Source organism: Calypte anna, chromosome 8 (assembly GCF_003957555.1).
Source record: "Calypte anna isolate BGI_N300 chromosome 8, bCalAnn1_v1.p, whole genome shotgun sequence".
NCBI lineage: Eukaryota > Metazoa > Chordata > Aves > Apodiformes > Trochilidae > Calypte > Calypte anna.
In genome coordinates, this window is record NC_044254.1 from 26,707,388 (window position 1) to 26,731,974 (window position 24,587).

A 24,587-nucleotide genomic window follows, 5' to 3' on the forward strand; every position below is an offset into this window, starting at 1 on the left:
GCATGCATGAAGCCCTGCCTGTGAAAACACGCTGAACCAGTCTCTCTGAAAAAAAAAAGGAAAAGAAAAGAAAAGAAAAAAAATAAAAAGAAAAAAAAAATAAAAGAGACAGGTTTGACCAGAATGGCCCCTTAAGCAGAAAGGATCTGCCAGCCAGGCCCCAGCATCAAAGAGAGAGGCTGGGCTGGCTCCTCCACTGCCTCTGATTAGCATCAGGTGAGCAGAGCCCAGCATCCAGCTTTTGCAGCACTGAAGGCCACAAGGAGCATCCAGCCTCCAGCTTGAGCAACTCTCCTTGTTTGCATCCACCCATCAGGGGCTGTCCAGCTGTCACCCTGCAGAGCATGGAGCAGGATGCAAACTGGTGGGCATCCCTGCAGATGTCTGCTTGCCTGCCTGCCTGCCCAAACAGAGGTGCCAGCTCCACCTGATGCCTCTTGAGGACCGCCCACAGAAGTGGTTGCCTTGGGATGCTAATGCTCTTGTGGGGTTGGGTTTTGTTTTTTTTTTTTCTCTCCATTTCACCCCATTTCTCCTTCCCTTCCTGTCTGAGAGATGCGCCCTTGCACCGGTTTTTCAGCTTGTGGTACCTTTACCTCCACTCCTTTGGCTGCCCCACCAAAGGCTTTCACATCTCTGTGGGGTTTCATTGAAAATCTTGAGTATCAGCCCTTGCTCTTCCTGCAGAACCTAAATATTTATGCTCTGCTCATCCAGAGAGGTTTCTGCAGACTATGCCACCACACACTCCCTTCTCCCATCCATGCCCACTTCCCTTTAAGTCTTTCCCAAGCAGCTGGTAAGGGTGGGCCCCCAAAAAGCTGCCTCCCCCTCCAAAGCTGCCTTGTGAGGCTGCCTGAATCTGCCCTTCCCCTCCCAGCCCGAGGGTGTGGATGGGACAGGGCAGCTCGGGGAGGTGGATGGGAAGAGGGGAAGGAAACATCCATTGCTCAGCCAGAAATAGGACTTGGCACTGCTGATGCTCAGCCCTTCACTGGAACGTTCAAACCTTCCTCGGAATTATCCACAGCCTTTTTTCCTTCTCCCCCACCTGACCCCGACATCCTGAGTGAGGTCCCATCACTCCCCATCCCTGCAGCCCCTGGCTCTTATCACCTCCTGTGCTGTTTCCCCTTGGACACATCTCCAATCCCTCCTCTTTCACCCAGACATCTGTATTCCTGTTTTTTTCCAAGGAGCTGGGGGTTTTAAGATGCAAAGCAAACACTTTTTTTCTCACCCCAGCCCTGCATGAGAAGGGGTCCCCCGGGGGCCAAGCTCCTGCCAGACAGGGGCAGATGTGGGCAGGATTTCCTGCTCCCACCTGGGTTCCTTAGAGCCAGGCAGCATAATTTGGAGATTAACTGGGGATTAAGAGTCTGTCCTCACAGCCCTGAAGCTAAAGTTGCACTTTTCCACCACACTCAACCCCCAAACACCTTCAAATCACACACACAGCACCACGAAAACTCCCTTTGCATTTAGGACAGGTTAACAAAGTTTTTTCCACGTGTAAGAAAATATTGCTCTTAATTAGGGTAATAATAGCAAGTGAGCTCTGCTTGCTTAATTTCCACCTGCTCTTTCTTTGCAGTTTGATGTGGTATTTGCTTCCTGTCGTGCATTCTTGCAAATTATTTCGGTGCCGCGTTATCTCGCCCCTGTGGTTCACCCAAGGAGTGGCCGAAACGCAGCTCTGACCACGTGTCACTGCTGAGCAGTTTGTTTTCTTCTGCAGGAGGAGGAAGAATACAAATAATCATTAAAAATAACATGAAATAAATAAAAAAAAAGAAAATCCAGGCAGCCTCACAAACGTATGCTATGCATGTGCCCGAATCGGAGTGCACGCCGTGGGGTTTTTTGTTTTCTTCTTTTCCTCTTCCACCCACTGAGCCACTGAGCTCCAAGGGGTTTTGTTAGCTGGAAAGTGTCTGTTTTTCATGGAAAAGATGCTGGCATGGAGTGCAGTCTTGAGTCCTCCAAGGCAAGGGCATCCCTGTCCCAGGGCATCCAGCAGCCGGGCTGTGGCTCTTCAGTCTCCATTTTACACAACATTTCTTTAAATATAGTCTTATTATTATAATAGTGCTAAAGAAAAAGCCCTCAAAGACTTGTGCATAAGCAAGAGTAGTTCAATGCAAATCCACCAGTGTCCCCATAACACCCTCCCCAGCCAGGAAGTGGGGGACCTTCTCCCACACCCATCGAAAGTGGCATCAGGTCCTTTTTATCCAGATGTCCTCGTGCATCACCAAATCCCAAAAAGACATTCAATCCAATCCCTCCCAGGTCCTGTTTTCCTGGCAGGGGAAGGTCAAGCCCAAGTCAGAACACAGCTCGTGCCAGGGTGTTTAGTTGTGTTATGAGCTTTTATTTAAAAAGCACATTTATACAGCAATAATTTCGCAGATACAAACTTCAATTTTGTATTCTACAAAAGTCTTTGAATATTCTTCTCTTTACAAAATGGAACATTACAAAAATACAGACAATTTAATGAATTTTTTTTTTTTATACAAATGTCTCTAATTGTAGTTATTTTCATTAAAATATTACTACCACAGAACTACAATATTTTAGTCGACTATAAAAAAATTAATTCAATGCTTTTTTAAGCAGCAAAATGTAAATAACACAGGTCAGGACACAGTTTATAGTCATAGTGGATATATCTAAAATTGTTTCAGAAATAATATTTTACATAGTTAATTTTTAAGGTTTTATACATTATTTATATAATATTTATATATATATAAAAAAAAAAAAAACATAGCTTGCTATAGTTGAAATGATAGGACGGATTCTGTAAGAAGGATGTGCAAATGGCCATTCTGCATGCTTTGTGGGATCCCTTTGCAAACGCACTCTGTGAAAGGGTTGCAAACCAAGAACCTGTGGTTTCCAGGCAGAAAAAAAAAAAGAAAAATTAAAAAAAAAAAATAAAAATCATAAATCACACTTTGATATAGGCACAACGGGTTTACCACTGGTGTCACCGAGCGGAGCACAGGACCTGGTATCTGCCACTGCGTGCACCGGGGTGCCCAAGGGAGGAAGAGGAGGAGGAAGAAAGGGGATGCACAAACTGACTGATACCCAGGCTGGGACGTGCCACCCAGCAGCCCGTCCCAAAACTGCAGAATAAAAGTTTTCCCCAGGACTCAGCCCCGGGGTCGTAGTGCGAACGTCACTTTGGCAGAGCTGCCGCTACCCGAGCCACCAGCTCCTGCGGGCGGGCACAGCATCTGCTGTGGTTTCAGTTTTCTATTTATTTTTTTTTTTATTTTTATTTCTTTTTATAAGGGGAAGGGTGGGTGGGGGAGGATGCTCTTTTCATGAAGGGCCATTTGAGGGTGTAGCTCGCACCTGGGGGTCCAGCAGGACCAAGGCTCGCCAGGGAGCAGAGAGGAAGAAATGTGGCTTCTCCACGCAGAGGATGGAGCAATTCAGCCTCACTGTGCATCTCAGGACTGCTCATTAAAGGTGTGTAGTGTGATGAGAGACCCTTCAGAGATCTTAGACCAGGCAAGCTTCTTCTAAACTAAGTCACAGTACGGAACAGAGGAGGCAAAAATGAACCAGTATCATAAAAGAGAAAAAAAAGCAACTCATACAAACCAATCCTAGATCTTGACTCAGTGCTGTTTCTCACATATAGTGCTATACAATTTAGTTGTGAGTTGGTTTTTTTTGTTTGTTTCTTGGTGTTCTGTCCTTGCAGGCACTGGAAATCTTCATAGTGAAAAAAAAAAAGATGGCCAGCTTTCCAAAAATCCCTTAGTGTTCATAAGGTTATGAACAATTTGGCGTTCACTACAACATGAACACTCAAACCAATTGCACATCCAGAACTCCGGCACCTCTCTTTGTTCAGCTTTCATGTTTTGTTGTTTGTTTTTTTTTTTTTTTCCTGTTGTTGGTTTTTGTTTGTTTTCTTTTTCTCACTGTCCTTTTGACTCAGTTGACCACCACCCCTTTCATCCATATGTTGCAAGTTGAAAAGACCACAGAGTAAGACTTTACTGGTCAGGCAAGAAAGTCTCTCCCTACATTCTACTGTCTGATGAGATTTGAGAGCAGCAGGTAGTTGCTGTCAGCAGTCATTTTTTGCAAAAAAAAAACCCAAAAAAACAAACCAAAACAAAAAAAAATTAAAATAAAATACAACACCCATCCAATTTCTCAAAAGGTCTACACCATGTTGTGGTGGTTATTTCGCTCAATGATGTCCACAGGTGAAAGGATCTCCTTCCGGATGGGAGGTGGAGGCAGGCAAGTCTTTGTCTTGGGCTTGAAGAGATCTGAGACATAAAACACCTGTAGAAATAAATGGAAAAGGTAAACTTAGCCACTCCAGTGATGCTTTGTTAAAAAAATCCAGCATATTTATCTTCAGATTTCAAAACTAGCACTTTTTGTGCTCTTAATGCCTGCATGTATCACCAAGAGCTGTGAAATTCCAGTTGCCTGCTCCCACCTTTGTGTACAACATAGAAAAAAGCCCAGACCTCACAAAACACAGGGTAAAAACCTGCTAGAACCATGTCATTTCTCACTGTGCAATCACTCAGTGCTATCCCCAAACCTCTCCTCAACAGGCTGAAAAGCCAGGAAACAGATCCAGGGCCCACACTCCAATAAAACAACAACAAAGGTCTCGAAAGGACTGGCCTGACTCACAGCCAGTGCTTTTAGGGATGGAGTCGGAGTGAAACAATTCATTCAGCCAGACATCAGGTAAGCAATTAAAAGCTTTCCAAATCAAAGCTGAGTTACAAGTTGTCCACCATGAGTCAACAGTGACTGATGCTCTCCTCTTGCTCCACCAAGGCACTGAAACCAAAGGCTGAGGAGAAGAGAAGCTATTCCTGACTACTTCTTCCTAAATATCCCGGGATGCAGCCCCTCTCCCGGATGTGAAAAAGCCAGCGCTTGGCAATTTCAAGAGGTAGCAACACAATAAGGAACAAAATGTTGGGAGGAAACTTCACATCCTCTCTTGGCAGCCGCCACACAAACCTTATCGGCCCTCCAGGACCGGGGCACTTTCTCCCTTGCCAAACCTCAGCTCTGGGCCAGAAGGGAAAAGAGTCAGACAGTTTGGATCCACTGGACAATAAAAAGGGGCAAAAAGTGGCAAGAACTCATCGTTTTATTAGCTGCCATCAAAGCCCCAAACTTTGGTCCTGCCACCCCAAACTTGCTGGCTCACCTCAGCCATCCTCAGACACCAATAATTCCCACCAAGCTGTGGGGTTGCTGAGCTGGGAGGAGGAGGAGAACATAGTTGTAGGAATTAGTTTGATTTTTCTCCTTTAGTTCTGAAATGCAACGTTTAAGCTACAGGAAAAATCAGGAGAGCAAAAAATAAGTCCAAGGTATCCCAAGGAATAATATTAGATTAGCACAACCAGGCTGGGTAACACGGGGAGGGAGCAAGTTTCCCCCTCAGCACCTCCAAATTTTGCAGCAGGTTTAGTTGTCTATATTTTAGTTGGAAATAACTTTTCTAAGTCCCTATCAGCACAGGCAGATAAGGAACTGAGCTGAACAGACAGTGAACCTGCTGCTAGTGGCAATTTACTCCTCCAATTATAACCAGAGATGCAGGAAGCAAAGCTGTTGTTGCTTGGCTTTTATTACTTTGTGGAAAATCAAGGAAGGAGCTGATGCATTGAAGAGCTCTTTTTTTTCCCTAGCATGTTAGTGTCTGGCTGCCTGGTTGTGTAACAGAGCTGATAAAAGTTGTTTACAGGGCATCCAAGTGGCAGCATTTGTGCTTTTGGTTAAACAACAGAATCTGCCAAGGATGGCAAGCTGGAGCCTGGCTCCTTGGTGTAGCCTCACAATGTATAAGTGTGTTGAACTGCTCTGAAAATGGTTTAATTTTGGGTCATTAATAACTGTAAAGCCTCAGTTTGGCTGGCTGGGTGTATTTTTGATGCCATCTCACTCGCTGGCCCACCTCAGAGAGCTGGATTCAATCAAAAAGTTGTCCAATTTCTGCACGAAAATACCCGTGACAAATCAATTTATGGGAGGAGATTGGTGAGTGCAAGAAGCATATGGGACTTACACTGAATCTGGTCCCTATTTTGGATAGGAATGAGTTATGGTGGAGTGTCATCCTGGGTATTTTAGCTTAGTGCTTTAAATTCAGAGACTGGGCAAGAGGTTTAATTTCTCTTTAAATTGTATTTCACTTTAACATGGCTGGAGGTTATATAAACATTTACAGGGAATCATGAAATGTGATCTTTGGGGGTTAAAACAGTGTGTTAAATCCTCCTAATGCTTGAACTGCTTAACACAAAAAAGGACTAATAAATGTGCAAAGTTTTTCACTTGGATTAGCTCCATTTCCTGTAGAAGGTGCTCTCCACCCATAAAGAAAACTTGACAGCAGAAGACTAAGAGTGTATTATACAAAAGTAAGCCCATATCTTATATTGCCACTTAAAAATTCCTATTCCTTTTCAGTATCCTGAAGAAATCCTTAATCACATACAGAGAGGTTAAAACAACTCATCTGAGCTAACCAGAGCAACACCAGGAGCACGTCCTTCCAATGCCTGCCTCTTACTCCCTCTCCATCCTACGAGACGTAAACTACACAACACCCAGCAGCCTGCCTACAACAAGTACAAAAACTCTTCCCATTTAAGAATTCCTCATCGGATTTCACCCAGGCTCCAAGTCTGAATGTTTCATCAGCTGGAAGTGCTTGACACTAATGTCTTCTGGTTGTTATTTCAGGCACTGAAGGACGAGCGTGGCTGCTGCAGCACAACCTGGATTTAAGCTCTGGCAGCCCTCGGAGATGAAACCCACAATTGGTTTCTACTGAAAATTACAGCCTGATAACTATGGTATTTTAACAGCCCTTGACTATCATCAGAGAGGACTCTTGAAGGCTTTGTTGGAGGAAGGTGTGTCTGGGAGCACCCAGGGTGGGTTGGAGGGGATGAGTCTCCAGCTCCCTCCCTCTGCTTCATTCAGAGCATGCCAGGCATGGAGCTGGACCCCAGAGCTGGGCAAGAACCCCCAGGAGAAACCTGCTATTGCTCTGATATACCAGTAACTTTAGCAACAAAAAGCTGCTAAACTCTACATTTCATGCAAACTCCAGGGAGTCTCAGAGACTCAGATTCTTCCCCTTGTTTCTTGTGGTCACCTCCCAGAAGTCTGCAAGTCCCTCCTGGGCCATGGCTGATGCCAGCCAAGCTGGGTTTGGGAGAACAAGAACACATTACTGGCTCTTTGCAAGCCTGTGAAAGAAGGCTAGGGCTGGCTTTAAACCTCCTCCAAGTCCTAAGCTGCTGCCCAAGATGTTCCCTGCCATGCCTGCAAAGTGTGGAAGTGACAACTTGGTGCCCCTCTCAAAGTCAGCAGGAAAGAGCAGCACAGGTTGCCCCAGGCTCACAGGCAAACCAAAGCCTGCTTGTGAAACTCCAGGCAGCTGCTTCCTATCTTGGTTTACCTCGACACAGGAAAACAAGCCCAGTGCTGCTGCTGCCTCCTCTTCCCAGCAGAGTTTCCAGCTGCCGGAGGGTCGGGAGGGGACGTCCAGCCCTGCTGCTTGTCCCAGCCAGGAAGCATCCGGACGCCCATCCCGAGCATCCGGAGAGCTATTGTCTTGCTGCAGCCACTGTCAGGATCCATGAATGGATTGTCTGGTCTCTTACTCCCCACATATACTTCTGTTATCCCATTTCCCAAGCAGGAAAGTACATGGAAGGGTAAATACTCCCTTGTTAAACCACCTGTGATGTGCTCTTGGGGTCTTGACAAACCCACAGAAAAAAATCAGCAGGACTGAATAAGCTGTTTCATTGCTCCCTGCATTGCCCAGGGCTTTTTCACCCCAGGGCTGCCATCCTTGAGTTCCAGCTGACTGCTGGGATAGGAAAAGATTTCCAGGATTTGGAGAAACTCCCTGCCATTGTTGGAATGAAGGATACAGGACCTTCAATGCTGTTGTTGTGAGCACACGCCTCTAATGTCCCTCCAAATGTGCTGGCCCCACATGGGACACTGGCATCAGGCAATGGCAAAACCCAACAGCTACAGCTCAGAAAGTTAATAACACTTCAGAAAAAATTCCTGACAACAACATTTCTGTCTTGGCTTTGGAATACTATCCACGAGTGGAAAGTACATAAATAACCTATTTTCTCTCCTTGCAAAATATAACATTAGAGAACTCAATACCTTCAGCTCTGCTTTACTTTTAGATTGGCCAAAACCAAAACAAATAAAAATCAACCAAAAAATGAACCTAAAAAATTCAAATAAGTGGTAAGCTGTTAAAACCTTGCTTTCAGGAGTTCATACAGATGCAGGACCAGCCATAATCCCCAACCCCTTTGTTTTCAGGCGAGACAGCCACTCGACCCAGTGCCCCCCAACCCTGCCTACTTTTTTTAAACATTTAACATGTGTCACTTCGAGTTACAGGCCTGGGCAATCAGGCCACTCTTTGGGAAGTAAATTGCATGGGAAATGAGCCCAGCAGACACAGCTTTTGTTCACCATTTTCTCACAAGCCCTTCCGCTACATTAAAAAACCCCCAGCAAACGGGGCACCCGGCCTCCCCTCCCTAGGGAGGCACCACAGCTTTTGGGCTGGATTGTGGAGGGAAAAGCCATAATCCCAACTACTCCAGACTCCCTGTCTGGTAGAAAAACTCAGGAATGAGTCGATGATTCTTGGTGGGTGCAGATGAAGAAGCAGAAATGTTGCTGGTGGACAGGGAAATGCTGTCCCTGGTTGAACACCTTATTGGGACCCCCAAGCTGCCTGGGTGAAGGGGTTCTTTGCCCAGGAGCTTCCTGGAGCTCAAGGCTGAGGGAAGCAAGGCTGCTAAATATATTATTTTTTGCTGAATGTGCTGTTTGTTTGGTGGGGGAGAAGAACTGCACTCTGGTTTGTATCAGCACTGCTGTGGCCAGCAGGATTGGGGACGGAATTGTCCCCCTGTGAGGCTGCACCTCCAGCCCTGGCTTCAGTTTTGAGATGCTGGAGCACATCCAGAGAAAGGCAATGGAGATGGGGAAGAGTCTGGAGCACAAGTTTGACCAGGAGGAGCTTAAGGGAACTGGAGGAGGAAATAAGGAGGCTGAGGGGAGACATCACTCTCTACAACCCCCTGAAAGGAGGTTGGAGCAATTGGGGGTCGGTCCCTTCTCCCAAGCAAGAAGCGACAGAACAAAAGGGAACAAAAGGGACAACCTGGCTCCCTCAGGTTGTGCCAGGGAAGGTTTAGATGAGATATAAGGAACAATGCTTTCTTTCCCAAGAGGGTTGTGAGGCCCTGGCTGCCCTAGGCAGTACTCACCACGCAGTAAGCCACCAGGGCTCCCTGTGCAAAGCCCGCCAGGACGTCGGTGGGGTGATGCTTGTGGTCCGAGACGCGGGACAGCCCGGTGTAGAAGGCCATCATGATGAGGGTGAACTGGAGGAGGGGACGGAGCAAACGGGCTCCCTTCCACGTGAATCTGGCCTGCAGATAAAACTGGGGAGAAGAGAGGAGAAACAAACAAAAAAAAAAGGTTGAGTTCAGTTGAGGGCAGCCAAGGAGAAGCCGTGCCTGAACGGCACTCGCGCGGAGGCAACTTCTCTGTGGGGGGCACCTGCACCCCTGTGTGGCTTAAAAAGAGGGGGAATTGCCAAAAAAAAAAGGATGGTCCTTGCAAATGTGTGGCTGAGCTGGTGGACTTGGTCCTGTGGAAAGGCTGCTGGCAGGGATGAGTGGGCACACCCGTCCCTCAGCAAGCCAAAGCTAAGGAGTTTGGGACTCCCCAGCATCCCAGCTCACCCTCCAGCCTCCAAATCCAGCAAGGTCACAGCTACCATCCCACCAGGCTGAGTAAAGAAACCCCTCTGCTATTTAGTGTGCAACAGAAGCAAGGTCCCAAAATTTGGGGAACGCAGGATCCATGACACCCTCTGGGAGGAAAACCAGGCAACAACACATCCTGCCACACCTCCAGAGCCAGCTCCGAGGACTTCCAGACACAGCCACCGCCACTGACAACATGAAAGCACAACCCAATCCTCTCAGATCACCACCACAACCCAAGCAGATGAAGCTGATGTGAAGCCAAATGGACATTTTCCCACCCTTCCACTCCTATCCCAGCCCCCTTCCCGTTTCGGCCGGCGGGCAGAGCCAGTTCCTGTGGGAACAGGGAATCCGGGTGGGAAAAGAGGACAGGAAAAGAGGAGCTCACTGCCCACTGCCCAGCAGAGCTGGGTGGGGAGGAAGGTTGTGACACCACAGCAGCCTTGGGGCTGGGGGAGGAGAGAGGCAGGGGATGGTTCTGAGAGCATCAAAGTGCCTGGAAAACGCTGCTGGGACCTGCTACCCCTGGGCTGAACCCCAGCAGGTGTTTTCTCTGCTCCTTCCTAAATGAAGTGCTGGGAAGTCAGAGGCAGAGTGCTTTGTGGGACTCTGCAGTATCTGGGAAGGGGTTGGGTTTAAAACCCATTTACGATCCTTTTTACACACCCAGAGGAGTTTACACTGCCTTGGTATCAAAGGGAATGAAGCTCTAGCTGGGTTCCTGAAACCACAAATAGCTTAATGACACCATTTACCTATAAAAGCAGAATTAATTGTAAAGCTGATAAGGAGGAAGCATCATTTTAGCCAATTTAGAATGTTTGCTGTTGCATAAACATTATATTTACCCCTTTCTAGGAAGAACACACACTGGGCTCTTTAGAGGAAATGAAACAACGTGGCACTTGAATGGAGCAGATGCTCCAAATTATCCCAATTGGTAGCCAATTAACATGGAAGAGAGCAACACCAAACCAGCTCAGCACTGGCAAACACACATTATAATTCTGGGGAATATATCTGCAAACTAATCCAAGTCTGGGAACAGAGCTACATCACCCCAGTGCACACCCTGAAAAATGGTGCATGTGATGCTATGGGATGAGCTACAGCTCTCCAGAACCTCACTGCAAACCCATGATGATAGAATATAGGGTTGATTCTCTAGTTTGTGATGGTTATTTCTCTGTTCAGGAGAAAAACAAGTCAATAATTAATGTTATAAAAATTAGGAGGCATGTTCTGCTGAGGAGGATGTAAAAAAATTCTAAAAAACCCACAAAAGATATAAAAATATTCTCCTATTGCCATGGTAAGAATTATTTTCATGTTCTAGAGTCCCAGCTCAGCCCAGGTGACAGTGCAAAACTCAGGTTCCAGTATATTGTGGCAAAGCAAAATTAGCTCCAGGTATTATATCTTAATAAATTATTAGTCTTAGTTCCAGCAGGAAGACTTGAAAACCAACATCTCACTTTAAAAACTGTTCTCAAACACCAGGGTGCTGAAGATGCTCATCAGAGATGAGCTTCAGGGTGCTCCAAATTCTGCCACAGCCCTCAGTATGAAATAAAAACCAAGCTAGTAAGAGGAAGTCAAAAAGCAAAAGAAGCTCTGGGACTGAAGAGATCAGAAATTCCCTTAAACAGAAACTAAGAAATGGGAAATTCCTGGCAATTTCTCTGAAAACTTGCTTTTGAAGGTTTTGGGGTTTTTTTTTTTTTGAAATCTGAGAGCAAATCTGAAGTGCTGTGTGATTTGGATGGCAACACGGGGCTGAATGGAGTCCTTCCATGGAAGGGATGAAGAAGCAAGACCACAACCAGGGTTATTTCCACCACAGGGCAGCAAAACTCAGAAGGAGCATCACCAGGAGCAAGGGTGGGTGGAATGAAAAGGGATCAGACAGAGCTGGAGTTATTTGGAGCTCCAATCCGCTGTCTCCTGGCAGAGGCTGAGTTACCACAAAGCAGATGCCTTGAAAGATGTCACATTGCTCTTCTTCTGCCAGGGGACTTCCATAGTGTTGGTGGGGACAGTCCACAGCCACACACAACCCCCAAGGAAACCCATTGAGGAGGAGCTGGCAAGGGCCATGGGCTAAAAGCATCACCTCCAACCTCCTGGGGCTTTTTGCCACCCAGAAATCCCATCCTGTTCACACTCTCCCCACTGCAGGGCTAAACTCCATCAACCACAGCCCTTAGTCCCAGCCAAGATTTCCTTCTGGGAAACATCCAGTCTTGTTTCTGACTGTCTGACCCGAAATTACCTCCAGCTCTAGCCCCATCTTCAAACAGAACAGTACCCAAAGTGGTACAGAGCCAAAACCCCTCAAACCCAAACCCACCCCAGCATATGTTCAGCATTCTCCCATCCCATTGGGAATATCCCCATCAGCTCAACAACACAACTGACACCTTAACCCCACCTCTGATGTCACCCCAGTTTGTTTGCTTACTCTAAGTCACCACTAAACTTGACTACAAGTCCACAGCCAAAGAAGTTCCCTTTGCATCCCACCACTCAGCAGCAAAAGGACACTTGGATCTTATCCACTTGCCTTTTGCTTCAGAAAGAAACCCCAATGCAAAGCTTCATGCCCACCCAGACACACAGAACCAGCCAACACCTCTAATATTTTAGAGCTTATCAGAAGAACACACCAAACCCAATCTGAAGGCTTCAAACCCACCAACACATTAAATATTCAAGCTGCCCTGTTTTACACCCATTTTACCCTGAATCAGACAACATGTTAATTTAGCTTTTCTGAGAATAATTTGGTTTTTCTGCACTTTCTATATGTGGCTTCAGGAAAATCTGTGACATTAAAAAAAAAAAATAATCAGCATTACGACCTCATGTGGTTAAGGGGAGTGGAAAGGCCCCATCACTCTCTGCAGAGGCTCCCCCAAGTCCAGCAAAGAAACCCCAAGAGGTGTGGGTCAGGCCCAGAGGGGGCTGTTACCTCCTCTTTCCTCAGCCTGCTATAAATATGTGTTTTGGGCTCAGGCAGCCAAGGAGTAACAAAGCAAGGAAAATTAAGACAAAGAGGATTACCCAAGTGTAATTTCCCCTTTTAAATTTTTTATACAAAGGCATGATGTTAATTGGGTATTCTTGGGGACCAGAAGGCTGCAAGAAACTCAGCCCTGAAGTCTCAGTGTTTTGAACTAAATCCCAGGAGATTTTACTGTGTTCCAAGTACATTTCCTTGGGACTTTTCCCCCAGAGCCCTGCAGCTCTTGGCATCTATTTCTATTTTCCTACCAGGAGAGCTACTGCAGGGCCAACCACAGTGCCAGGAGATGGGAAAGCCATGGTCACCCATCTAGTGGCCACCAAACACCTGGATAAATCCCTCCCTGTGGTGTAGGCAAAGCCCTGTGGGATGCGTGGGAATTGGGGTCTCCTTTAATAGACTGAACTAAAGCTTTCTGGCACCCATCTCCATCAGGTGAGGCAAACTTGAAAACATTATCCTTTAGAGTGGGAGCTAAGAGGGAGTCCAGGGAATGCCAAGAAAGACGGGAAGTGACTTATCCTTGAAATATGAAGTATTGTTCAGGAGGGAAGGGACTCAGGATGCGGCGGATCGGCCAAACTTCTGCACCACATGCTCAGCCCCACAAATCCCCCCAACTCCACAAAGGCAAATTCCTGGTACCCAAAGCATTGGTAGCAATCTGCTGTGGCACAGCCTTTGCTTCCCTGGAACCAGGGAACAACTGTTTCGTTTAGATTGAGGTGATTCCCTGGTTACATCCATCAAACCCACCCCCTGGCACAGCGGATACCACGTTTCTAACCAGATTTCTGAAAACTCACTCCATCACCAAGCTGGGCAAAACAGAGGGGTTTATTTTGCATTAAATAAAAATCCCTCTGGGTTATTACAATGTCATTTTTGAACATTTTGTTTCAATTATTTTGGGGTATTATCAGCCTCTCCAATGCAACAGATTTTCTGCTTCCCTTTTTCTGTAAGATATCTCGTCCTCTCAGGGGCCAGAGAGCCAGAGTGATGGAGAGGAGAGTGCTGTGAAACAAGTTAAAATCATAAAGACTGAAGAAGACTCTCAAGAGTATAGTTTCCTCACCTCCAATATGCACTGCACCGTGCTGTCTTCTCTCATATGGCATTTTTCTCCCTTCAGTCTATGACTGCAGACTTATTGTAATTTTTTCCCTGAATTTTTAAGGCACAGTGCAATGGAGCAGCTGGTCAGATAGAGCCTGCTGCCAAATTTATCCCAGTTTTTGGACAAGGAAGTAAATAAAATTAAAAAAAAATCATTCTTAGGGGTCAAAAGAGGGATAAGTGAAGAGGGATCAGTGGCACAGACACTGGTGTTCCTGCTGCACTGCCCCAGGCTGTTTCATTCCTCCTTGCTCCATAACTACTTGCTTTTCAGGAAAACATGGAAAAAACCTTGTAAACCAACACTGTCTGCACAGCACAGCTCTCTGGGTAAACAGTTTCAAGTCCTGGTGATTTTGGGCAGCCACTGCTGCAGTGAGAAGGGTCGAAAGATGGGAAGGGGGAAGGATGAGGCCCCTGAAGGATGCTGCAGGGCATCCTCTTGTGCAAAAGGTAAAACATTGGGTCTGGCTTCCAAAAAGGCCTTGAAGCAGCATCCCCTGAAAAAAATAATCTGAAAAGACAACCCAAATCTTGCTGAGTATTTGGAGAAAAACCACCACTGAGTTAATAGGGACTGGAAGTCCTTGCTGTTTCCGGATGCCAGGCTTGAAAGCATCTCAGGGATGAGTTATCTGCCTGCCTGCAGATATCCTTGGGAATAAATAAATGATGGTGTGAGTGATGGTTTCCAAACTCAGACCATTTCTGAAAGGCAGTGATGGAGGGTTGACCCTCCTGCAAAGCATCACCAGGATAGCTCTGCATTGTAACAGAGCTGGAAGGAAACGGCCAAAATGTTTATTGAATAAATTCAAAACTTTCCCAAGAACAAAAAAAAAAAAATAAGGGGGAAAACAAGGAAAGAATTTAATACACCACCCTCAAGAGCATGGAAAGCTTGGTAATAAATTACAGAAATTCCTCATGGGGAGCAGGAATCCAGGGCTGACCAGGCAGGAGGGAGCACTGGCAACCTATCTTTTCAGAGGGAAAGGTAAAAGTACTGGTGGGGAGGAAACACTGCTCAGTGATAACAGCTCACATTTAATATTTTTATCAGTCCTGTGCTATTTGTTTGCTTCCTAGGCTGAGCTTCCAGGAGATGGAAAGGGGACGGGGGGGCGGGAACACAAAGAACCCAACCCCCTTTTTTTCTGATTTAAAAAAAAAACAAACAAAAAAAGTTTTTTTCTTTAAAAAAACATAAATAATATTTAAAAACCTCAATATTGAACACAAATCACTCAGCAAATCCTCCCAAAAAGCTGCGTGCAGGCATAGCCCCTGGGGGGTGCAGGCACCGTGCCTCCTGCAGCCCCTGCAGGAAGCACCTTGGCAGCCGCCCCGGTGCAGGAAGGGCAGAGCCATTCCTCACTGACAAAGAAAAACAAGTCCCAGCCCCTCCACTCCGGATCCAGGCAGGCAGAGGCTGCTCCACCTGCTCCACTGGCAGGATTGGGAACCAATCTTCACCCCTGACAGAGCTGTGACTGTGCATCTTCCCTCCCCATCAGTGCAATAGGAAACCACAACGTGGGGTGAACAAAATTGCACAAGTTGTTCACAGATTTAGTAGAATTTTGATTTAATTGCAGCTCTGGCTAAATCCCAAAGCTTTCCATCTCAGCTACCACCCCAGAAATCTCTATCCCAACGGGGCAAGGAGTGGATCTTTCCACCACTATCTTGTTCGAGCTCCTTTTTCCAACCCATCTCCCCTGTCTCCGATGCTCATCATGCCATTACTGCTACCAAACACAGGTGAGTGCCTTGGGAAAAGGGACAGGGGATCCACCAGGCTGAAGCAAAGCTGAGATTACTTACCACCAAATACAGCATGGTGTAGAGGGAGAAGGACGCGTGCCCGGAGAAGAATGATTTCCTGCAAAACAAAGCAGGTGCTAAGAACCAGCCACTGCAAACTTCAGTATTACAATTTTACATGTAACAAGGGAACTTGCCTGCTGCTTCTGAGAGAGTGCCAAAGCAGGGAGGAGCCCCAACCCCCAAGCTTTCAGGTTATAAACCCCCCGTTATCCGCTCTGCTTGCTCACAAGGCAGAGAGCAAACGGATGGGCAGGATGCTCGCATTGTTCACCCCTTCCTGGTCTACTCGTGGGACAGCAGTTATTTCCAGGATAACCTGATAACTCATCATCTCGCCTTAAATAACCAGGAAGCAGTAAAGAAATAAGAAGTGACCAACTTCTCCAGTTGCCTAATTACAGCATGTGAAATGTGCCCCTGGAAATGTCAAAATGAGCAGCTGATGGATTTGATAAGAGGGGTTAAAGGGGAGGTGCTGGCAGCCCTGTCTGCAGAAAGCCTCCTGGAAGAAGAATCATAACATGGTTTGGGTTGAAAGGGACCTTAAGGATCACCTTGTTCCAAACCCTTTGCCATAGGCAGGGACACCTCCCACAAGACCATGTTGCTCCAAGTCCCATCCAACCTGGCCTTGAGGGCCAGGAGGGAGCACAAATGCTCTGGGCAAACGTGTGCCAGCATCCCACCACTCTCACAGGAAAGAACTTCTTCCTAAAACCTAATCTAAACCTACCCTCTTTCAGCTTAAAACTGTTCCCCCTCATCCCACCACTCCATGCCCTTGCAAAAAGTAACTCTCCAATTTTCCTGAAGGCACTAGAAGGGATTCTAAGGTCTCTCTGGAGCTCTCTTTTCTCCAAGCTGAACAACCCCAACTTCTCTAACCTGTCTTCTGGCTCCACAGGACAGCTCAAGCTGCTCGCCATGAGCTCAGCTCTTATAGTGAATTCTCACATTGAGCAACCACAATAGTGCAGGGGTAAAGAGAAAGGAAAAGAAACATCATTCAGCTGAGTCTCATGACTCCCAAGGGAACCTGCCAATCACTGGCAGACAGAGTTTCAGCCAGAAAAGTGGCATTTGGGTCACCTACTGCTGGCAGAGAGACCCCGAGATGTATTTAGCATGAGACCCCAATTTTAGTGTCACCCCTGGGCTCTCACCTGGCTTCCTGGACCTTGCTGTCACTTCCCCTGCAGGTGTAGTTCTGGATGTAAACTCCCTTAGCGCAGTTGATGGTGGAGAAATCCAGGTCACAAACTTCCAGGAAATGAGGCCGCAAGCGCCCGACGGACACTTTGGCAATGTCTGTGAAGGACTGGCTGATGGCACAGCCAAAAACAAAGCAGCCCACCTGCTTGTAGAGAGCAGCCACATAAGGGTTCTGGATAAAGGAACGTGACTTCTCCTTCAGGTAGTGGATGCGGTAGAGCTCCCCTGTTATAATCTGCAAGGGAAACACAACGGAGACGTTAGGAAGGATGCAAGAGCAGTGATGGGTGGCAAAGACAGAGCTGGGACAGCTCTTTGTGCTCCAAACATCAAGCAGGAATCTGGTTTCCCAGCAAGGAAGGAGAACTCCCAGCCCAGCATCTCCCCATCCTCCTCCCTTTCCCTGTCAAGGAGAGATCACAGTGCTCAAAATGTTTATTGAATTCTCTGATGATGGAAAAAAGGTAGATTTTGGTTTACAGAAATGAAATAATCCCCCAAATCTATACCAACGTAGTGGAAAAAAAATTAACAAGATAAAGCATCAGTGTGTGTTCGGGAAGGAGAGGCAAGATCCACTCCCCTCTTAAGACTCCGGAAGAAGTCTTCCTCTCTGAAAACCATGAACACAACAGAGGAAGACTCAAAACCTTTGAGATTCTGGCCCAAAATTTGCCACCACCTGACCAAATTCAAGCTGCTCAAAGCCTTCCTAACACCAGCTGTTGGGCATTTCAAGGGGTCTTGATGCCAGTGCATGGCAGCAAGTGATGTATTTCTTGTGAGAGTGGTGTTGGTGTTAGATAATATTGATATTAATTCATAGTCAGGGAGCAGAGGACTTGACTTCTCATAATACCAGCTCTGAAAAGGTGGGTTAATGAAAATCAGGCTGTGAAATGAAGTCCAAATGTCTCACCACTCCCAAAGAGGCAAAGGCTTAAATTGTTCTCCATCACGTTACCCACCTAACTTTTGAGCTCCAGATTTACAGCTTTAGGATTTTATTCATTACTTTGAATGTTTTTATACCTGAGTCATAAATCGGGGTGGGTTTTTTATTTTTTTTTCATCTGCCCCCTTGTACTTGCCTCTTTTCTAGTCACAAGGCCTATGATATATAAAAATAACTGTCAGGAAAAATGCCTTCATTTTAATCCCTTTCTGGAGCAGCCAGCAATATTCCCCCTGCTGTGGCAGCGTGCCAGAGGCACACAGGAGACAAGGCTCCCCTGCCTACCTTTTTTAAAAGCTTGGCACAACCATTGGAAACTAATAAACTGGAAAAGTATGGCAATTAGACTAAGAGGAGATGAAGCTGTATCATTGTTTGAACTCACTCATAGCATTGCTTGAAAAAACAAAGGTTGACCCAAGGCAGCCAAAACTGCAGCTAAGCAGGGCTTAATCAAAAAGAGATACAGATGCAATAATAAAAAACAAAACCCCAAGCTCTCTGCTGCCATGCACAGAAATACCTTGGGTGGCTACATCATCATCTGGGGTTTACATGTCACTGCTCTGATTTACTCTTGGAAATCTGGTCATGGCCAAGAGTTCTCTGGGGAGCTGCAACTAAACAAGTCCATCATCACTCTAATCCTCTCAGACTCCAAAGACCAACATTCATCTCTGGTTTGGACCACCTGCCAGGAAATCTATTGGCATGAGAACTGCAGAGGGAGGTTGGAGCATCTCCTGCTCCTCTGGCAGGAGCAACTCCAGGGTGCCCTGGATGCTCCTGCACAAGGACAAGGTCACTGCCTGCAGCCTTCCAAAAGGCTGAATTCACAAGAAGGGGAGCCAGGAGGCTCCAAACTCATGGTTTTTGCAGAAGGGAAACAAATTGATTACATCTGATACTGGCAGATGTGCCACGACTCCAAACTCACAAACAGATCCACATAAACCTAAGGCTTTTGGCCTGGGAAAGGCATGTGACTGCTTTAAAACAGGGACCAACAGAAGGCTGGGGATTAATATTTTTCTCTCACCCTTGGTGGTCTGGGTAATTGCACACATGTAGCAGATTGTAAATTGGAGACTTCATTCCCCCCTTGCTGGGCAGCCACGAACCCTCCCCACTCACTTAAAGCCATGGCTCAGCCTTAATGAGAACCTAAAAATTGGGTAAACTTGGTTTTTTGGCAGTGCCATCCCAGAGGAAGCAGGATGGTGAAAAAACTAATGCAGCAGAGGTGCACAAACTGAAAAGCAAACAAGATCTAAAGATATTAAGCTCCTGCTTCTTATGCCTTGCACTACTGGAGAGCCATCCCCAAGGGACATGTGATGGGCACAGCTCCCTGGGGACTGTCACACACACTTCAGAAAGAGGGTCATTATCAAGACAATATCAAACTTCTCTGTCTGTGAATACCTTCTGCAGACCTGGGGCCTTTTTGCCCTTTTCTCATGACTAGAAGGTATCACACCAGTCATCCAATTAGCCTGTAATTACTTTTAGAGCTTTTCTCATCACTTATGTCTCTGGTGTAACATTCTCTGTGTTTAATCACACATCATCAGCTGTAAAACAATTAGCTAATCCAGCTGGGTAATGTAAATCATCCAGCTAATTAATTTTCTTAGGTATTTTCCATAGGCTTTCAAGACCTATCAGGTGTGGGGAGGACACAGGGTGGCTCAGCAAAAAAGAGGAAAATGTCACCATTCCCTGGCCATCCCAGGGACCATCAACATGCCTCTGAGCCCAAGATGAGTAATTGGTTGCTCTTCCAGTAGGAAGAGCAGTCAGAAGAGATGTAAAAGGGCACAGCTCAGGGGCATGAGCCTCTTTAGGGTTACCTGGGCAGAAATTTGCCTGAACTCAGTAAATACATAGGTACTAATATCAAATGCACAGCCTCTCACAACCTGATCAAAGCCAAAGGTCTTTGCCTCTTTACTCCTGGGCTAGACTGCCCATGAGACCACATGAAGTGAGGGCATGAAATCTGGGGCATGCCATCCAAAAGGCAGGATCCCTGGAAGTCCTCAGAACCCCTGTCCTGCCTTCTGCAGGCAGCTGTGGTGAGTGAAAGGAGTAGAGTCAGTGCTCTGTGGATTTGGAAGGAATTCCTATTATGCTCCCTCCAGTAATGCTGGGATCTGGGTTACATCTGAAAAAAACCTAAAGAGGTCAGGCTGACTTGAATTTTCCACACATGCTGCCACAGCAAAGAAATCTCTTGCTTCAGTTCCTCGTTAGCCAGTTGTATCACTCAACAGCAACCAACCCAGAGCTTGAATTTACCCTATATTAAGTTACATTTGTTGTGGGCACAGCAAAAAGCAGGGCAGAAACATCTAATTCTTGGGGGATTTTCTTTTATTTCTAATTGACCTGCTAGTTTGTGGGAGAAAAGCTGATGGATCACATTGGCTGCTGATAATGTTTCCAGATCTGGTTCCAACTCCTGGTTTTGCCACCACCTCATTACAGATCAGAAGCCCTCTCTGCATGGAGCCAGCCTGCCAATAGCTCAGGCAGTAATGTGAAAATGAGAGGCTTTTTTATTTAGGTTTTGGTTTTGTTTGGTTTTTTTATGGCTTTTCCACACATGGGGGTAATTCACCTGCAGGGTGAAATTCTGCTGTGTTTATGGATTTGGGGGGCTGGCAGCTTTTAGGGTTTTTTTGAGGAGGGAAGAGGCATAGGAACAAGGCAGTTTTGGGGAACTGCTTTGCAAAGGGTGGTCAGGAAAGGATGGAGAGGATCAGGAAATGATGGAGATACAGCACAAAGCAGCAAGCCTAGGAATGGGGTATTACAAAAGCAGGCATGGTGCCATGTTCAAATACCTATTGCCTGTGACACTGCACCTTGTGACACGGAAAGGTGAAAGCCAGAAAGAGAGAAAATGCTCCTGAACTCTCCATCTCTCCCCAGCTGAAGGACCAAGAGGAAGGCAGCACCTCTGGGAAAGCACCTGAGCTGTGCCAAGAGAAGGTGAGAGGGAAAACAGGGACTTTTCCTAGGGGAATTTCAGGATTTCACCTTCAGCTGGAAGCATTTAGCTGACAAGCAGGAGACACCTTTTGCCTTCTGCCCCAGCACCAGATACATGCTGGAGGAATCTCAGCTCCATGGGCTGACATATAAAGCTGTCACCTGCAATTGGATCCTAGCAGAGCTCTAGGAAACCTGGCAGGGAAGGAGAAGGAGGAGACACTGGGCAAGGTGGTGCAATCACTGCTTTTTATAGTGAGGACTCTGGTAATGCACTCCCCATGGAAGGTTTTATTTGTTTATTTAATATGTTTGTACTATACAATCTCTTAAAATCTAATACTAACTTGTGAAAATTTTCCATGCATGAAGAGATATATATTTTTTTTTAACCATAAAATAGGCAAATACCAAGAGTGATTTGAATAGGGACAAAACATGCTGAGTCCTTATTGACACTCAAGCATTTTTACTTCTACTCTGAACTCATACCAGAGGGTGAGAAAACTCTTGTGGAGCTCCCAGACTTGCCCAAACAGCTTTGGGCCTGTTTATGGACTTCAAGAGTAATCTTGTTCCTCCCATTACAAGCTTTCATTTGCAAAATGTTTACTGCTCCACGCTCACCCAGGAGTCAGGCAGTGACAGAGGGGGTGTGCACCTCGCCAAACAGCACGGACACCAATGGGCCATTGGTGCCATGGGCTAGGGAAGTGACAAAAAAGCCCAAGAGGCAGGAGAGGAGGTGTCTTGTCAGTACTTACAGCCAGGATGGCAATGAGGATGCCTGCAGCACACAGCACTGCATCATTGATTGTCTCCATGGTCTTCAGCGGGTACCTGATGCTGTCATCGTCGCAGTAGAAGCCCCGCTGGTAGGGCTGGATTGTGCTTGTTTCAATGATGAGGAAGGGCAACCCAGCTACAAAGAAAGGGAGACAACAACCAAACCCATCAGGCATTGCAGGCAAACACAAGCAGCTTGTCCCTAAAAAAAAAAAATCAACCTAAAAAGACCCCACTAGAAACCCCCTTGCCATCCGCACAGCACCATTCCTGATACTTTTCCTGTTGCTATCTTTCCAAAGGGAATAGCATTGGGATTTGTTTTTCCAAGTCACTCTTGAGGGGAAAAAAGGCATCTCCTCTGTTATGGTTATCAGATGTCTGCACTGTCTGGTTTCAGTTAAGCTTTGTGCACTGCAAATATTAACTTACAGGAACGGACCCCTAAAGCAATCCCTCTGAAAAAAAAAAGCCATGAAAATGAATCTGGCACTTTCCTCTGGGGAGAACCCACTGCTCTGCTGGGTGCCCTGTGGGCAGGCAGCCCAGAGCTGTGCAAACAAACACCAGAGGATCAAGTATCAGCCCAGCTTCTACCTGGGCAGCCCAGCTTCACTCCATCCCCATTATTTTTATGCCTCTGAAGCCTTCCTCAGCTCCCTCCTCTCTAATGTGTGCCTAACAACACACCATGACTACATGGGAGGACACCCATCCTTGATCCATCTATGCAAGGGGAACTGGAGCATGCACCCAGCCAGCTAATCCTCAGGAGAATTCCCACCTGAGCACCTTTCCCTTCAGTCACATTAAAGTCCCAGGAAATCTGGGTTTGAAATGCTGTTTGTGCATCTGCACAGCCCAGCTGGACCTTTGCACCATGCACGGAGCAGATGGGCTGAAAACCAGGGTGTGATGGGTCAGGACATGCAATGGAGGGCACACCTCAAAACCATTCCATATGTGCAAGCCCATTCTCCTCTAAGGATTTCAGAGTAATAGCATTGCCTCAACCTGGAAGGAAAGCACTGGGGTATTTCCCAAGTATTCCACCTTTGCTATTGAGCCCATCGTGGAGAGAGGGAGAACATCTCCACCAAAACAAGCCCTAAAGTCCCTGAAACCCAAGTTCAGAGTAAATCATGAGCCACGAGGTACAGGAAACCCTCCTCCCAGTTGCAGAGCGAAACCCAGGTAAGGAGAAAACAAACTCCAGAGTGGTTCAGATTGTCCTTGGGCCAAGACAAGTCTCACACCCAGATCCTATAGAAAGCACTAGGGAATAATTGTTGACCACTAACTTGCTTAAGTATCTGTGGGTTTGTTTACACAGCTAGAAGTGTAAGACATCAGAGGGATTTTCCTTCTAAAATTAAAATAAATAAATATGTATATAAAAAATTAAGTGCTCTTGGGTTTCAGCGAAATTTGTCCATGGCACAGTTGTAGTGGTCACAATCTGCTGGGTGTGATTAACAAACATACCATCCAGGGAACTAAAAAGTGTCATCAAAATTATGCTTCTCATCTCCACGAGAACCACTTTCTACATTTCACTTTGCACAGTCCCTTTCTGGCTCCCTTTCCTCCACGTTAATGGAGGAAAATTGCTTAATCCAGGATTATTCACTGGTTTTGGCAGCCTTAAGAGAAGGGAAAGTCCCCATCATCTGCTCCCTGGGAGCAGGAAGGGCCACATCCAAACCTGAAGCCTCTCAGGTACCTGAGAGCAGGCAGGGCCACTGCTCAAGACCTTTCTGAACTTTTCCAGAAGCTCTGGAAATGGGATCATGGAGAGCACCGAGCCCCACGGCGCCTGGCAGGGCTGCACGGTTTCCACCACACGTGTGAACTGGCAAGGCAAGGTTTGCAAACCACCTGCCCAGCTCAGATTTGGTGAATAATAATAATAAAAGAATATATATAATATATATATAATATATATATATATAATTGGACATCTCGTGTGAATCCAGTTGATCTTCATTCCACTATTGAACCATTTTGAGGCCCAGCCAGCTCGGCCCCAAGTCCCACCTCTGACGCCAGCGCTCTGATATTAAATAGGTCACTTTAAAAATCCTCTAGTTCCCCAATGAAAAATGGCAGGAGAAGAGCTAATGTTGCTTGGCATGCTCCAGTTCCACATGCACTTGAAGCAGTGGCCTAAAGAGTTGAACTCGGGGAGTAGACATGCCAGGGTTACGTGGCTTATTGTTATTCCTCCAGTTCCTCTTGTTAATAGCTTTCACATGACAGGTCTGTAAAACATATGTTCCCACAGACAATAAAATACATCTGAAAGCTAAAACTGACTTGAAAAAAAAAAAAAAAAAAAAAAAAAAGACAATAATGTTCCTATACATTATGTGAACCCAGGAATAATAAAGATTTGTTTTCCCTTCATTCAGTCAGCAGCATGAGGGAGTATTTCCGTGTTTCAATTATACACACGCTTGCCACAACTATAATAAGAGCAAAACTGACCTATATGCTATAACATTTTCTAAAAGTGCACATAGGCAGAGTTCAGAAAATCCAATGGTTTTATTTTCTCTCCTACAAACTTGTGGTTTAGTGGGATATTGCCAATCAAATCTTGACATTTTTCCAGCAAACCAGTAACCTCATATTCCCTTTTTTTTTTTTTTTCCCCTCCTTTTTTTTTTTTTAAAGAAAAAACAACATGAGAAACATAAACATACTCTCCCTAGCTAAAGGGATATTGCTTAGAAGACACAACATGCCCTTGATTTCCAGGGCTAGATGACAGGCTGCTCTTTCAACTCAAGGAAAAGAAGCTCCCTAGCCCATG

At 46.1% G+C, this 24,587-nt stretch overlaps 1 protein-coding gene across 1 annotated transcript in view; it reads right to left on the minus strand.

Moving 5' to 3' along the window:
• Nucleotides 1-2,353: 2,353 nt before the first annotated feature.
• PLPP3 (phospholipid phosphatase 3) overlaps nt 2,354-24,587 on the minus strand; it is a 43,444-nt gene continuing 21,210 nt past the window's right edge. Inside the window, exons 2-6 of the mRNA XM_030455169.1 lie at nt 21,751-21,908; nt 16,986-17,269; nt 15,820-15,877; nt 9,342-9,518; nt 2,354-4,320 (exon numbers count right to left, since the gene is read on the minus strand). Of these exons, the coding sequence (XP_030311029.1) occupies nt 4,195-4,320; nt 9,342-9,518; nt 15,820-15,877; nt 16,986-17,269; nt 21,751-21,908 (803 nt within the window). The 3' untranslated portion in view covers nt 2,354-4,194. The remainder of the gene's footprint in view (nt 4,321-9,341; nt 9,519-15,819; nt 15,878-16,985; nt 17,270-21,750; nt 21,909-24,587) is intronic.